This window comes from Melitaea cinxia, chromosome 19 (genome assembly GCF_905220565.1).
Source record: "Melitaea cinxia chromosome 19, ilMelCinx1.1, whole genome shotgun sequence".
NCBI lineage: Eukaryota > Metazoa > Arthropoda > Insecta > Lepidoptera > Nymphalidae > Melitaea > Melitaea cinxia.
This window is the reverse complement of record NC_059412.1, coordinates 5,967,380-5,983,015: the sequence shown is the minus strand read 5'-3', so window position 1 is coordinate 5,983,015 and position 15,636 is coordinate 5,967,380. Positions and strand designations below refer to the sequence as shown.

The 15,636-nt window shown below is 30.3% G+C and overlaps 1 protein-coding gene across 1 annotated transcript in view; it reads left to right on the top strand.

Moving 5' to 3' along the window:
* Positions 1 to 15,636, top strand: part of LOC123662682 (head-specific guanylate cyclase) — a 76,298-nt gene that overhangs the window by 52,741 nt on the left and 7,921 nt on the right. The window contains exons 8-10 of the mRNA XM_045597486.1: positions 8,153 to 8,332; positions 12,354 to 12,492; positions 15,234 to 15,400. Of these exons, the coding sequence (XP_045453442.1) occupies positions 8,153 to 8,332; positions 12,354 to 12,492; positions 15,234 to 15,400 (486 nt within the window). The remainder of the gene's footprint in view (positions 1 to 8,152; positions 8,333 to 12,353; positions 12,493 to 15,233; positions 15,401 to 15,636) is intronic.

Below are 15,636 nucleotides of genomic sequence, written 5' to 3'. Positions count from 1 at the left end.
TTAAAGTCACTTCATTCCTCAATTCAAAAGGTATGTAGCACTAATATGAATTTATAATGTTTAAAATTTTTAAAATAGGCACACGACTTAATTGTCTGAAGCGCATGCTGTAACTACCTTTAAGAGGAATTATATGTATATTTAATACATAAGCATATAACTCATCGTATTTTTTTAAATATGTAATTCTATTGGTGGTTCTTATTAAATAAATAAATAAGTATGTACACATATCAATATTCAATATCTTTTCAGCAAATACCGAAACGATCGGTATGTGACATTGAAATGTCTTGATATTATAATATATGACATTGTTAGGGTTGAATGTCAACCGTCTACAATCATATATGCAAATATGTCACCAAGGACTATATTACCGAGGTCAATACAAAACAAGTCGATTTAATCAACACAGTTCCTGCTTATAATTCAGAAAACGAATGCTCTGTTGGCCTCCAGTCCTAGTTTGTTAGGTATTCTGAGCGAGTCCTATCTAACCTGCTTTCTGGACTTGACATTTGCTCCTCGTTTGAACTTTGATATTTTATTAAATGAAGGGTGTAAAGTAGGTGTGTCGGTATGTTAGAAAAATTCTTATAAAAGAATCATAGGCAGTATAAAGTATTTGAATGGCTTTTTTTATTTCAATGATAAGTTAAGAATGAATCTATATCTTAACGAAAAGTTGCAATATAGGGAAATACAGGCCATTTTATTTGCGCCTGAAATTTAATTATTTGCTAATATTTATTTTATAGGCTTGAAATACATATTTAATTAATTGTAGTTCACTACATTGTTAATATTTAAAAGGCGCTGTACATAGGAATTAATAAATGGAATAACTGCAAATACAATTTACTTTTTTTTTTAAATTTAGCAATTAAAGAACTAGCATAAAAATACATTTATATGAATGCTCATTTATCTTCAATATTAACAGGGCAACACCTTCGCTATTTCATGATAGTTTATCATATATGTGATAATAAATCAAAAACTACTTTTATATATGGAACGTAAAAGTTACGGTGTTTTGGGAGGTTGTGAATTATAATACACTAAGTAATGAATTTATACACAAAGGGTTTACGCCAAAGTGTATTACTTTCTTCTGTTACCGAGATATTACATTCAGTATTTATTTCCGATTTGAAATGTCTTTTTAACTGACTTCAAAAAAGGAGGAGGTTACTCAATTCGACCGTATATTATATATACTTTTTTGTATGTTCGGGGATAACTTCGTCGTTTATGAATCGATTTTGATAAATCCTTTTTGTTGGAAAGGAGATATCCCAAGGGTACAATGATAAGGAAACCAGGATCTGATGATGGAATCCCATAAAAATCGAGGGAAACCCTCGAAAATCGTAGTGACGACTACTATGTTTGTTAATTTTTTTCGTCCACTTAAGTTTTTTTTTCGTTTGCGAGCAAACACAATTGCTTAGTGTATAATAAAGCTTATTTGTATTGAATTTTATTTTTATTACCAAAAAATAGTAAGTAAGGAAAACATTCTTAAAGTAGTTCTAAATGTCGAATTAGGTGAAACCGCAAATTACGTCTAGCTTAATAAAAAATAGAAATAAAAGCACAGACACGATTTTTTACCCACGTAAATTTTATATTTATACTTTTTGAAGTAGTTCAAATTTTTTTGATGATGATGTAAATAAAGTTCTTTCTATACGATTATTGACGACAAATATTGTGGAATTAGGTATCATGGGTCTATAATTCACATATTAAGTGATAAATAAGTCTGTTGCATGTTCAATTCTGCACGAGGATTTTTTTTTAAAGTTTCTGAAGGATACTTTGTCTATGGACTCGATATTTTTATTCGACTGTCCTTCAAAATGAACTAGGTCGTGAATAGAGCTTGTTGTACTTTTTTTTTTCAATAATGGGTTATTCTTATCTATATTTAAATGAATGTTTGTCTGTATGCATTTGATCATGTCATGATCTTCAACAAAGTGTCGTGCATGAGCCCACAAGGGTTTTTGAGTTGGTGCGGCCAAAAAAAAGCGTAACAACGCGCCTAGGGTACAACTAGTAAAAGATGAATTATTTAAAAGTCACCTTCTGTATGTCTATCGTCAAATTAATTTATATAGATAATTAATTTCTCTTATTATGCCATTCATAAATTATTTCGTAACTTTGATGTGTTTGTTTAATTTACATCATCTTTAATAGTTGCTCAAGTAGGGAAGGTTTTATTTAGTTTTAATAGATAAACTGAAACTATTGAATAGTTAGGTAGTTTAATGATGATTTCCCAATATTTATATTTACTTAACATAGGCTATAAAACATCTCATTAAGGCCTTTAAACGTAGTATACATCACAAATGTTCAGGAAACTTAAGAGTATTTGATATATCTCAGATTGTTGAAAATATACGGTACTCAACAGTAATTTGTGTTCGAATAAGCCTGTAAAGGCATATTAGAAGGTTCACAAATCTAACCATTCAATTGAGCATGAAGTAATCGTTGAATGTGTATTTGAAGCGGATCTCAATACACGTTTAAATTTTATCTCAAAGTGTTTATCGATATTCTAAATGTCTTGAAAAATTGACTTAACATTTTCATTGTATGGGCATAAAGTAACCTTTGTGTGATATATCTTAATTCATAATAATAACTCTTTCTATGAATAGAGTAACTTTGAAGAGCGATCTCGTATAGAGTGTTCGAAGGGATATATACTATTAAAAGTTAACAGGTATTATTAACTTTTTTTTTATTCTTAGAATCAATTTTATACATTCAGTAAGAATAAATTTTTAACTGTTTTGTATTTATACGTGTTATAAAGTGGGGAAAAGTCAATGTTCCTAGGGCTACAATAATAAAGAAAAAATAAATATATATAATAAATATAAACTAAAGTTACGTTGTTCAGTTTTACACACGTAGTGATAATATTATTACCATAATTATTATAGCAAAGGTGGTTGTAGCCATAAAGATTACCCGTTCCTATTGTAAAGATGTGGCGAATTATAATAAAAAAGACAGCAAATCTGTCACAAATTTGGTTAATAATTCGTAAAGAAATACCCAAACAAACAAAGAACCACTATATGTTGTGTAATGTGTTATAATAAAGTTGATATGTTGTAAATAGTAAATGTAAAAACGTACCACTTATTTTATTACTCTCCCAAGTTAGATATCAATGAAACCCAATTCATATCAGATTGGGTAGAAGCCAATAGTATAGTAAAAGTAAATAAAAATTTGTTCGATCCCCTACAATTTTACATCCACAAAACTTGGAACCTAATGGAACGAAAATGATACTCTTAAATTGTTTACGTGATGCTTTCAATTTTCTTGTTCAAAAACTTTTATTTACAACTAAGTTTGAATTTGATATTAAAACAAAGAAACTTTCTACTCGTTTTATTTCTTTAAATACTTTGTTAAATTTTTAATTTTTCAGATTTCAGGATGTTTTCTCAATCCCATTCCGACAATTACGTCAAATTCATTTTATATAATAGTAATTTTTAAGATTATTTTATAAAATATCTTCAATAACGTGGAATTCGATATCCAAAAATATTATTGTCTGTTTTAATTTACCAATTTGTTTTATTCACTTGCGAAAAAGAAAAACGAGCATTATTCTTTTTTCAAATTAGTCGAACAGTCACATAACCAGTGGAATTAGCAATTGGGCGCACGAAATGTTTTCGATGTTCGGTGAATTTTACACAGCGAAGCGATGGTTGCAATGTCGGCGGCCGCTAAAATACTGACTGACGTAAATGTCAGAAACGTACGTACAGTTATTTGTACCCGTCAGTTATCCAACATCTACTTGCAATGGTTAGTGAAATCGGTAAATGGTGCGAATTTTAGGTCTCTTTCGATTTATTCATTCACTATTTATATTTAACTATGAATGTGCTATTTTATTAAAAGTTTTTGTATGTATTTTTTTGCACGGCTTTCGAATTTTATTTATGCCATTTTGTAGGATTTTCCTCCGATAACTGCAGTTTTTCTCATGTCTCCCTGTACCACACGAGCATAACATGAATTTTAAAACAAATTGAGTACTTAAAATTCAAAGGTGTAACCCAAAATATGAACCGTACGTTTTGCGTCGACTCACGTAAATACGTGAATTTACATAAACGTAAGTTTTCTATACATAATTATACATTTCTTGCGTAATTCATTCTCAATCACTCACTTTGGCCTAAGAAGAAACGCAATCCCTTATCGACTAAACTCCTTGGAGAAAGTGACCTTTGCCTAGTAAAGGGATTTTATAGATTTAATCAAATTGTTGTATATGAAAATAAAAGTAAGTAAATAATACGGTATATGAAATTTCAATCTTACGTAAAAGAAAATAGCCAAACAACAAATTATCAAGTTTTTTGAACGCGCGAATCAATCATACAAATAGGTACGTTTTTTATTTTAAAAAAAATTACGAACTGAGTGTTTTTAGAAACCGTCCGAGATTAAATCGAATTACCTGGCAAACGTCACTTAGATATTACTTAGTTTTTATTACGTTACAAAAGTTATGAAATATTCATCACTTCGCTCTCTATCTTGATAAACTGATTATTTTTAAAATTTTGAACGTGTATTTTGAATGATATTACCGTTTGATGTTATAAGGAATTTCGGCTTTCATTTTAGATTGGAAAGTTTTTAGTTTAAAATAAAATGAAGTAGTGTAATGTAAGATGTGTATTAAATAATTATGTATATTTGGTTTTTTATAACATTGTATATACTCGCTTAAACCGAAAGTAAAAATCATCATATCAAAAGTTTCGCTCTAGCGAGTATATCGTTCCATAGCTTAATTGGCTAGAGCGTCGACACGGTATGTCGAAGACGCGGGTTCGAATCCCGCTGGAGCGGTCAATTTTTGATATGATATTCAAAAATTGTATATACTGTTATATTTTTTTTTTATTGAAATACAACAATTGTAATATTTTTCTTTGTTTTAATGTTGTAATCACCATCAATGTAAGAATATCCTTAAACAAAGAGCTGCTATTGAGAACTTTTTAATATATATAATATAGGCTACCATTAATCAACTCGACGGATATCAAAACTCAAAGCTATCGAATCCGCCGAAGACGTTTGTTAATTTAAAAGAAGAAACAGCAACATTAAAAAAAATATACATATTTATTTTACATAGATTAAGTAATTGCTTTTCAATTTTTTATACAAATATTTGTAAACAAGAAATTCTCATTTAAACCCTTTTTGTATATATTATACTCACAACAATTATTATTTTGACTGCATTGCAATGTTCTTCTCCTACAGATTGATTGTATCGCCATGTATTATTATAGCCTATTACTTTCTTTATTAAACGGGCTATTAATCATCAATATGTCAGTAAAAATTAATGTCAAAATTGGACGTCTTTTGAAGTTCTTTTGAGGTAGAATACAGCAGAATATATCCTGCTCAAAGTCAAGCTTATAGAAGATCACGGTTAAATAGTAGTGATTTTAGTTAAATAGTAGTGTTGTGTTCCTGTGGTTGACAAGTTTACCAAAGCACCTGGGAGGGTCAAGGGTAGTGTCGGGAACGCACTTGCAAATGCTACTGGTGCTGAAGGCGTCTGTACGCTACGCGTACGCTAGTTGGCCGACCTAGTCGTAAAAAAAGGTGATTCAATTAATCTTAACATGTTGATATAGATAAACAGAAAATAGATCTATTTAATTAAATACTTTAATACTTATGCTAGATTTATTAATATTATTTTCGACTAAAAATAACATAAAAAATCTAACAGATTAATTTTATTATAATGTGTAAAATTACCATTATAAAGAACTTTTGAAGTCTACTTTTCTAAAAATGTTAATTTATTTTATTTTCTTATTTTTTTGTTTTTGTCTACTAACACAATTTTAGAACTTTTTGACTTTTGATTTTATTTTTACTTTTTTTTTACTTATTGATTTTTTGTTGTACTAACCCAATATGGAATTTAAATTAGTCTGAAAATAAAGTATTATTATTAATTTTAACATTTTAATTTTATCCTGGATAAAGTCCCAACTTGGTATGGTATAACTCGTACGAATAAAAAGTCAAAACAGCGTCCGACTCATAAAGAGATTGTAGAAGCCTAAAATGTTATTGTGTGATGTAAATCTTGATTTTGTTTCCTTTCGTGTTATTTCGCTTGTTTTACATTGACAATTTTATCTTAATTCCATTGAATAATATTGATGTTTAATTTAAAAGAGGGTTTATTACTTTTCGTTTTTTAAGCATTAGCTTTTAAGGTATCGTTGAAAATGTGTAAATAAATGAGATTAATGTAATAAACACAAGTATAACATTTTTTTTTTTCATAAAATAATCTTCATCAAAGCATGATCAATAGTAACTTGGTTAATTGGGTTGATGTTTCTAAGTGAATTGCTTTCTAAATATAATAGATTTATTATTAAAATTGGTAATTTTTTCGTTTGCAGCAAATACAATTATCACAAAAATAATTTTAAATTTCGCGTAGGCGTAGTTAACATATTAATGCCTAGTTGACATAATTTTATCCAACAAAAACATATTTAACTTATACGTTATATGGTGAGAGTAAACTAATAGTAAGAATTTAAAAATGTTTTGACAGTCAAAGCAATGTCAATAATATTTCCGCATTGGCCCTAATAATGAATGATTTTTAAAGCCAGTCAATTTAATAAAGACAAAGTGTAGTAGAATTATTAGATTTTATTGTTTTTTTTTTCTATCAGTCCCTACATAATTTTACTTATTTTAGTCAAATCAAATTAAAGCAAATTATATTTTTATACAATATGACATTTCTTTCCACACATTAAAAAGTTAATTTAAATGTAAATTGTGATAACAGTTATATGACGTCGTTGCTTTTGTACTAATTTGTTTCCTATAATTTAATTCTAGTACTCGTAATAAGAATTCCAGAAATTTTCATCCGAGTCTAGTCTAGACAATATTCGTATTATTCTCATTTCTTGACGGAAACGGTTATCTTTATATCTTTTATTATTATATTTCTCGTCGACACAGACTTTAATATTTGGAGATTTTATCGAGAAGTTGCTAACTCTTTGCAATAAAACATTTGATATATTATTAGTTTAGTCAAGTTTGATCTGATATTCTCAAATAAAAGTACAGATATTGAATTGTGTTTTTTACCTCAATTTGCTTTATTTTTTGTAATTTTGAATTTTTTTATATAGGTACTTTCCATCCCTTATTTTATTACCAAAGACAGTTTCATTAACTTTTTTGACAGTTTGGTTTATTGAAATTTTTAAGCTTTATAAGGTGAACGTAAGTTTGGCGTTTTGTAATTAAAATTATTTTACCTTACAAAAATTATAGCGTCGTATTTCCGGCATTGATTTTTGATATTTTCCACTTAAACTTTATAACTGATATGTATACCCATAAATCTCTGTAATAAAAATGCTATTAAACCAAATTAGAAGTTTTAAAATCGTTTCCGTAGACTTCAGGACTCGTGCATTCAAATCGACTTTATGACCTCCTTTAAGATTGCAATTGTTATTTGATTCTGAAGTGTATAATGATCATTTTCACTTGTGAAGTGATAATGTAAGAGAAACTTTCTAAAATACAATGTTCAGAAGAATTTTAAAAGTAATTTGAAAATATCAAAACTGTTTCAACTGAAAACACAATGACTACATTGTGAGCTGAAAATTTTTGAATACCAGTTTCATGCAGATGACAACATATTAAGGCTGCGATGTGTATGATGCCATAACAGTAACGTTTACGGTAACATGGGCGAATATTGGGTCAAAAAATAAGCACTAACTGTTGGCCTGTTTGTTTTAATACGGATACAAATTGTGGATTGTACATAGTATATGTTACATTTTTTTTATATTATTTATTCTCTCATTCGCTCAAAATTATACTGAAATCTATTGTTTAAAATGTTTATATTAGAATTTATAACAAGTTAAGTCCTTTCAATATTCAATTATCAATTCATCAAAAAGTATTGTGTTATGATTACTAATTGTTATCCCTCATATTCTCGAATTGATAGAGGCAATTCTATGAAATCTAACAATTCTTTTTTCTTTCACAGGGCCTCGAGATAAAAGGACAGATGGTTTTCTGTTCGGAGTCTGATTCGCTGCTTTTTGTCGGCTCGCCTTTTCTTGATGGTCTCGAAGGGCTAACGGGGCGAGGGCTATTTATATCCGACATTCCATTACATGACGCGACAAGGGACGTCATCTTAGTCAGCGAACAGACAAGGGCTCAGGTTGGTTTTTTTGGTTTGGGATACCATTTGCAAATTTTCTGAACCGATTATATTTGATATTTTTATTGTTAAAGAATTCGAAGCAGGAATATACGATAATATAAAGACTGTTATTTTTTTATTTTAGATTATTACGTAAAAGTTATGTGTAATGTGTAAGTAATGTGTAAGTTTTTGTGATCAGTTAGATTATATAAACTTATTACATTATTAACTATATAATGTAAAAATAAAAAACAAAAAAATATCTGAAATATAGTAAATTACAGCGTAACTTTGATACAACAATATAATATATAAATAAGTCTCTACAAAATTTTTACACTAATTTAAACTTAATAAAACAATTGAACAGAAATTAAAGCACGAAAATTCGTATACTTCTCGTAATTTCATATTTAACATGCAAAGCTCCGGGCTTACGAGTATAATAATTGGCTTGTTAAAACATTTAATTTTATATGAGGACAGATGAGAGATGAATGTAGATAGATATTTTAAAACGTAATCCTTGAAATATATTATACATTTTGTAACAACCTCTAAATTTTGTAATAAGGACAAGAATAAGTTTGAATAAATTAAAGCGCAGTTTTATGACTAAAATGTATAAATGCGTTTGTAGTTTAAAAACGCAAGAATCGTACAATTATTGCTATCCCATTTTATGACACAAGCAACAGCAATCCAGGCAATAGTGTTGCTCTAGTAAGATTAAATAGGTTTTGTAATTTTATTTTAAAACTGTATTTAGAATATAAGACCGATCAATTGAAAACAGCTTAAATCAAAACATAAATTACAGTATAGAGCAAGTTAATAAATTTTTCGTAAAAATGCAATCGATATTGTGTAAAAATAGTTTCCATAACGGTGAGGGTTTTACTTGAATATAATTTTTAATGCAATAGAGGTACTAGAATATTAATTTGTTTATAGTTATTTTATCCACTTACCAAATTAATTAATATACATCAATGTAAGCAGAGTAAAGTATTTGAAAATTAATGTATGTGTTCACTAGTTTGTACACCATATATTAGAAAAGATCATGTATTAAAATAACAAGCGGATTGGTTTCTAATTTTGTAAGAGTAATATCTCACGATCGAATACTTAGCTTAACGAGAAATTTCAATATTATCCGCGCCTAATAAAAGCTTTGATATTAAACGGTAATCAAAATTTTTAATTAGTATGTCCATAGCTTTACTGATGAAGTGAGGAAATTACATTTTTCGTCTTACTTAATAAATAACTAATACAGCTTCTTCTTTTCATATCGGCATTTTTTAATATATAAATTTTATTCCTGGGTGAAATGTACAACAGATTTTGTGGCAAAGAGTGGTCAACAAATTATTCATTATATTACGCAACGAGACCCGATCACCCACTTTAGCCATTCAGTCACTGCCAGCTATTATCATCAAATTGTCGGTCCGTCTGGCTGGAGGGCATTACGTTCTTTACCGAGCCATGGCCTCCATTCGAAAACCTTCTTGCTCTACCAACCACCAGTTTTATGACAGATATAACCAGCCCACTACCACTTCAGTTTGTTACTTTTCTGAACTATTTCAGTCACTTTCGTAATCTGCCGAATATTCTCATTTCGGACTTCGCCCCTTAGTGAGATCTCGAGCATAGACCTGTTTATCGCTCTCTGTGTGACATGTAATCGGTGCGATAGCTTTACCATCAAGTTCCACGTCTCGGCTCCGTATGTCATGACTGAACGGATGTATTCGTCGTATACCGTGGTCTTGAGGCATTGTGGCAAGGATGTCCCAAGATGTGACGCAGCTTTCCAAACGCTACCCAACCCAGTTTCACTCGTCTGGCGATTTCACCCTCGGAGTTGTGTCTACCCAACAGCAATATTTGTCTAAGGTAGATTTACGCCTTGACATCTTCTAGTACTATACCTTCGACAAAGATTGGTTTGGAAGTGATGTGCTTGTTGAACATGACCTTGGTTGTATCTAAGCTCATCCCAAGTGCACACCGCATTAAGGTAGTATTGAGGCTAAACAGTATCCTTTGTTGATCTTGCAATGATTATGCTATTAACACTATGGCGTCGGCAAAGCGGGGATGCGTGAGTCTCCATTGACATAGATAAGGATTTTCATTCCACGATAGTGTCTTAAAGACATCCTAAGCGTACTCTTAAATTGAATACCATCGTATTTGATCTGGGAAAGCACAATAGATCATCATACTTGACACAGAAATTGAAGCGGCCCTGGTATCTGACACTGACAATTATCGGTCATCACGTATCGCTACTTTATTGTGCCTAGACCGTGTTTAGTAGCATTCAGAGGTAGTTTTATGACTTATACTATAAGCGTATAGTGTATTTTCTATGAAAGAAAGTTCATAAAGAACAGGTTCAAAAAAGGAACAAGTTCCCTGTTTGATAACGCAGAGTTGCCTAAGCTCTGTGCCACCCTCTCGACCTCACTGGTTAGGCCTGCAGGAATGACGAGTCGATACGTGTGGAGCCAGTTCGGCTGCAGGAGTCTTTCGTATTTTAGAGCTATACCACGAATGCTTGACGGAGACCCCATTCCGGGTTTCAAATGAAGTTTTCTTTCTCCAGAACCCTGATGATTTTGAGCCAGGTTTATACCTCGGTTGTCTTTTACGACCCCCACGGGAAGAAAGGGGTTGTGCTATTTTACTCGGCCAACACCACATTAAATATTTATACGACTTTTAATTAACTTTTAAAACGTACATAAACTGCATAGTTTTGTTGATTAGCAAAGTTTCAATCGCTGTTAGTAATAAAATTGTACCCTCAAGCTTTATAGCGCAGCATCTTCCAAAAACCATAAATAATTAATCAAAAAAAAAAATTCTTAAAATTATTGAAATATGAACTAAACAGTTTTAAATGTCATTTATTGATTTCAAAGACATAATAAAGTTTTAATTTTATAAAATATTGTCACTATAAAAGTATGAATAAAATAAAATAAATTTAAATTCTTGTTTAATTATTATGTAAGTCTATCATATCGTAGCTTTTGTCTATTTATTATTGATTTTTCCTCCTTAATTTGTGCACGCTTCTAACCGCTGCTACTGCATCGTGTCCAGTACCCAAAGGTCATCTGGAAGAAATCGCTATTTAGCGATAAGATCGCCTTTGTACATCTTGTATTGTATCTTTCTTTATATGATTTGTCTGTGTAAATTTGACTTTTCAATTAGGAAAACACCATAGCGGTGGATATTTTTTAATTTATTTATTTATAGTATATGCACACTACTCTTTTTTCTGTCAGAATAGATCAATCTGACTTATTCAAGAGTAGTCGAACTTATCCATATGGCACTCTGGTATAATAAGTACTCAGAGTCTTGTCATCAACAAGGCATCCTTTCTTCTGCTAAATCAGCATCAGATAACAAAATCTGTCCAATAACGCATATTTTACACTTATTAATGTAGGGATAAAATTAGCGTTAAGTGGCCATTATTCTAAACTGACCGGAACAGTTAGTAGGTTAAAGTTCTCTGTTCTTAGCTCTGTGGGTCAGAGCGTAATTTAATAGCTTTTTTTAAAGCAAATACTTTCCGCAAATATTTGTCAAATCAAATCAAAATAGATTTATTCAAATAGGCTTCTAAAAAACCTTCAAATCGTCATTTTGATAGTTAAAATTTTAATTATAGTTAAAAGTGAAGCTAAAGTAATTCGAAATGTAGATTCTGCTGAGAAAAACCGGAAAAAAATCCTCAGTTACTTTAAAAAAACTGCGTTTTAATACAAAATTGGTAATATATTGCCTGAAATACAGCACCACTAAGTTCACACCTTTATCATTTATGTAATCCTGCACCGAATTATTATATATAGCTTCAGCTATGAATTTTTATCATTATGAATTATTCTCAGATAATATATTTTCAACTCGGTCTGAAGTTTTATTTTAGCTTATAAATACAAAAAAAAAATTAAGTTCTTCAAAATAATTACGTTAATGGATATTGTTAATTTAACAGGATGGACTCAGGAAAAGGATGGACAAATTGAAAAATTCAATAATGGAAACCAGTAAATCAGTTGACAAGGAAAGAGAGAAAAATGTCAGTCTCTTGCATTTAATATTTCCACCGCATATTGCTAAACGGCTTTGGCTCGGTGAGTATGACGTCAGACAGTTTGGTAATACCTTGGACTCAATTTTAGTGGAAAAGTTTGAAGATAGAGTATTAATTTAATGTAGTTATACTTCAGATAAGGGGCGTAATGGATCGATCTTAAGATCAAATGTAATAATAATAATAATGATATATGTAAATTTTAAATACGTTCTGAAAGTTACTGATTTTATTAGTGTTTGTTTTTATCCATTAATCGTTCTTAGAATGTTTTATTTGATACTTGAATTAATTAATCAAAGCGTTACTTTTCAAGATCAGCGTATAACAGCAACTGAAATTCTTTAGGTTTTTGTATAAGTGTTCATTAAAATCTGACCACTATAGTAAGAAAAAAAGTATTGTAAAATATAAAACCTACACTACAATCTCAATATTGAATTAAATCTAGAATACGTGGTGGTTTAAATACAATAATGATCCATTCGTAAGTCGCAGCTTAGATAAATTCTCTTAAAAAGTATTTTACGCTTCTGCTAGCATAGGTTAAGCTCAAGATGACTGAAATGATAAAACATATGACTCGTAACCTACGTTAAGCGTTGGCAGTTCGAAAGAGCCTGTGTCTTTATGTTAGTAATTTATTTCGCTCTTGGTGAAGGAAAATGTCGTGAAGAAACCTTAAGCGCCTAAGAAATAAATCTAAAAGATTTGGATAAATTTGTAGATATTTTGAAGAAAAAAATTAATTCGGTATCATATAGTGTTATAACAGTACCTACCTACCAGTAAGAATGCGTAGACGGTTTTTTTTATGAAATAAAATAATAAATATTAAGTGGATAAATAATTAGGATTTATTAATTGAAATTGACGACCGCTTTGATGTAATGGTGCGTGTGCCGTGTCGGCGGCCTTGATCTGGTTGTTAGCCCTTGTGGGTCTCCCCACCGTGCATCGGAGAGCACGTTAGGCTGTCGGTCCCAGTTGTTATCATGAACATCTCATAGCAATCGTTACTCATAGTAGGACATACATATATTTATTGTCAGTCAGACTGCGAAGTGCAATGGGTGGATTTTTGGCTATTTAGCCATTTCATCCAAACAACCCAAGTATTAATTTATTATTAGCTTTTTTATTACATTAAAGAGCTACGAATAAAAATAATTGGATTGCAGTTTTAATAACTTCGAAATTTCAAGAACTTTCAAATCTGTTTATATTCTTCATTAGTGTTCTACTTTTAATTTCATCAAGTTGAGAGCATATTTAAGTCACGTACAAAGACAGCGCTAGTGATAATCTGATTGTGAGTGTGATGCTATCAATCAGCACTAGAAATATGAAACACAGTAAAGGCGACGCTGTGACGTCCTAGCGGGATGCCTAAGTATTATAATTATATAATGTTTCATTCATCTTGTTGTTTTATATCGATGTATTGAATTTTTTGATTAGTTTTGTCTTAGTCTAAACTGTATACACTTATAATATTACGCTTCAGCCTGTAACATCCCATTCCTGGGTATAGGCCTCTTTACCATGTATGGGAAGGATAAGAGCTTAATCCACTACGCTGCTCCAATGCGGGTTGGCGGATATATTCCCTACTATGAGTAACGATCGCTATCAGGTGTATATTATAACAACCGGGACACTTACATTATAAGAATTATTATTTACATTATTATAAAAATAACCTATTACATTTACTTTATAATGTTATCCAGACATATCATCAATCAATATCAGTTACAAATTTTCGTCATAAAAGTTATATACTCTACAGTATAATAATTTTTAAGTAATGATGTAACTTGATCTGTATAAATATGATAAAGGCAAAAGTTTGTGAGGATGGATGGAAGGAGTTTATTTTGCTTTGTCACGATTATATCACTGTAATGTCAACGAAAAAAGTTTGCATATATACATTCTATATTTGAATTGAATATAATAGACTGTTTTTATTACCAATTCAAACAAAAGAAAAACAGCGAAAATTAGCAAGCAATTAACAATAAAGCCATCAGTATTTACTGTTGTTGATTTCATAAAAGAACATACAGCTTAAATTGAGTTTTATATTTAGATCGTAATTTAAAATTTTAGCAGACATGAGACTATGAGCTTCGTAAACCAATTTCCTCTGCCATTAAAAGTGTATTGTTACCGGCGAACAGTTATTACGGGTTTAAGGAGATTTATTAAAGTGATAACTTATAAAACGGATATTGTATATTGCGATGCATATAATTAATAGATTATTTTTTTCAATTATTCCTAACTTATCTTTACTTTTTTTTATACAATTAAAAAAAGAAGAATACCGGTGTATGTATACCGTTCTGCTTCGATATTCTACAACTGCATTAAGCATTCTAAATTTTGATATAAATTAAACTCTTGTAGTCAATTTTTCTTAATTGATTCGGTAACATGAATATATATTGTATAAACATATCGGAGATCGTGGTCGATCTAGGTGAGTCTTTATTAAGTAGCGTTTCTGAAAACGTCATGATATCTACCAGTGAGTAGATTGTCCCATAAAATAAAAAATAAAAATATTGGCACGAAATTCACAATAGCATTCACAATAAAACAACAAACTTTAAACATTAGGGTATATTCGACGACAGTATTCTTTTGTATTATTATTATGTGAGAGATTTTAGGTATTAAATAATAAAAACAAAATATACATTATGAGTATTCTATTTTTTTTTTTATAAACTAAAATATAATTTTTGATCTTTCAACACTTCTTTATCATAGGTGAAAATATCGAAGCCAAGAGTCACGATGACGTCACGATGTTGTTCAGTGACATTGTAGGGTTCACATCTATTTGTGCGACAGCTACGCCTATGATGGTGATAGCTATGCTGGAAGACCTGTACAGCGTGTTTGACGTATTCTGTGGCGAGCTGGATGTTTATAAGGTAAAGTTACATTCATGTTTAAAACACATTAAATATATAATTTCTTTGACCGTGTCAGAGTTTTAGCCGTGACAAGCCACGTTATCTAGTGTTTGGTGACTAAATATAAAGTTTAAGCTTATTTAATCTGATCGACCGTTTCGAAAAGTGCGAGCATAGGTAAATTCCTCCTTTCTTTCTATCTCACTCCTATATATACTTCTATAGTTTCATCATCTAGCAAAGTATTTGCTGAA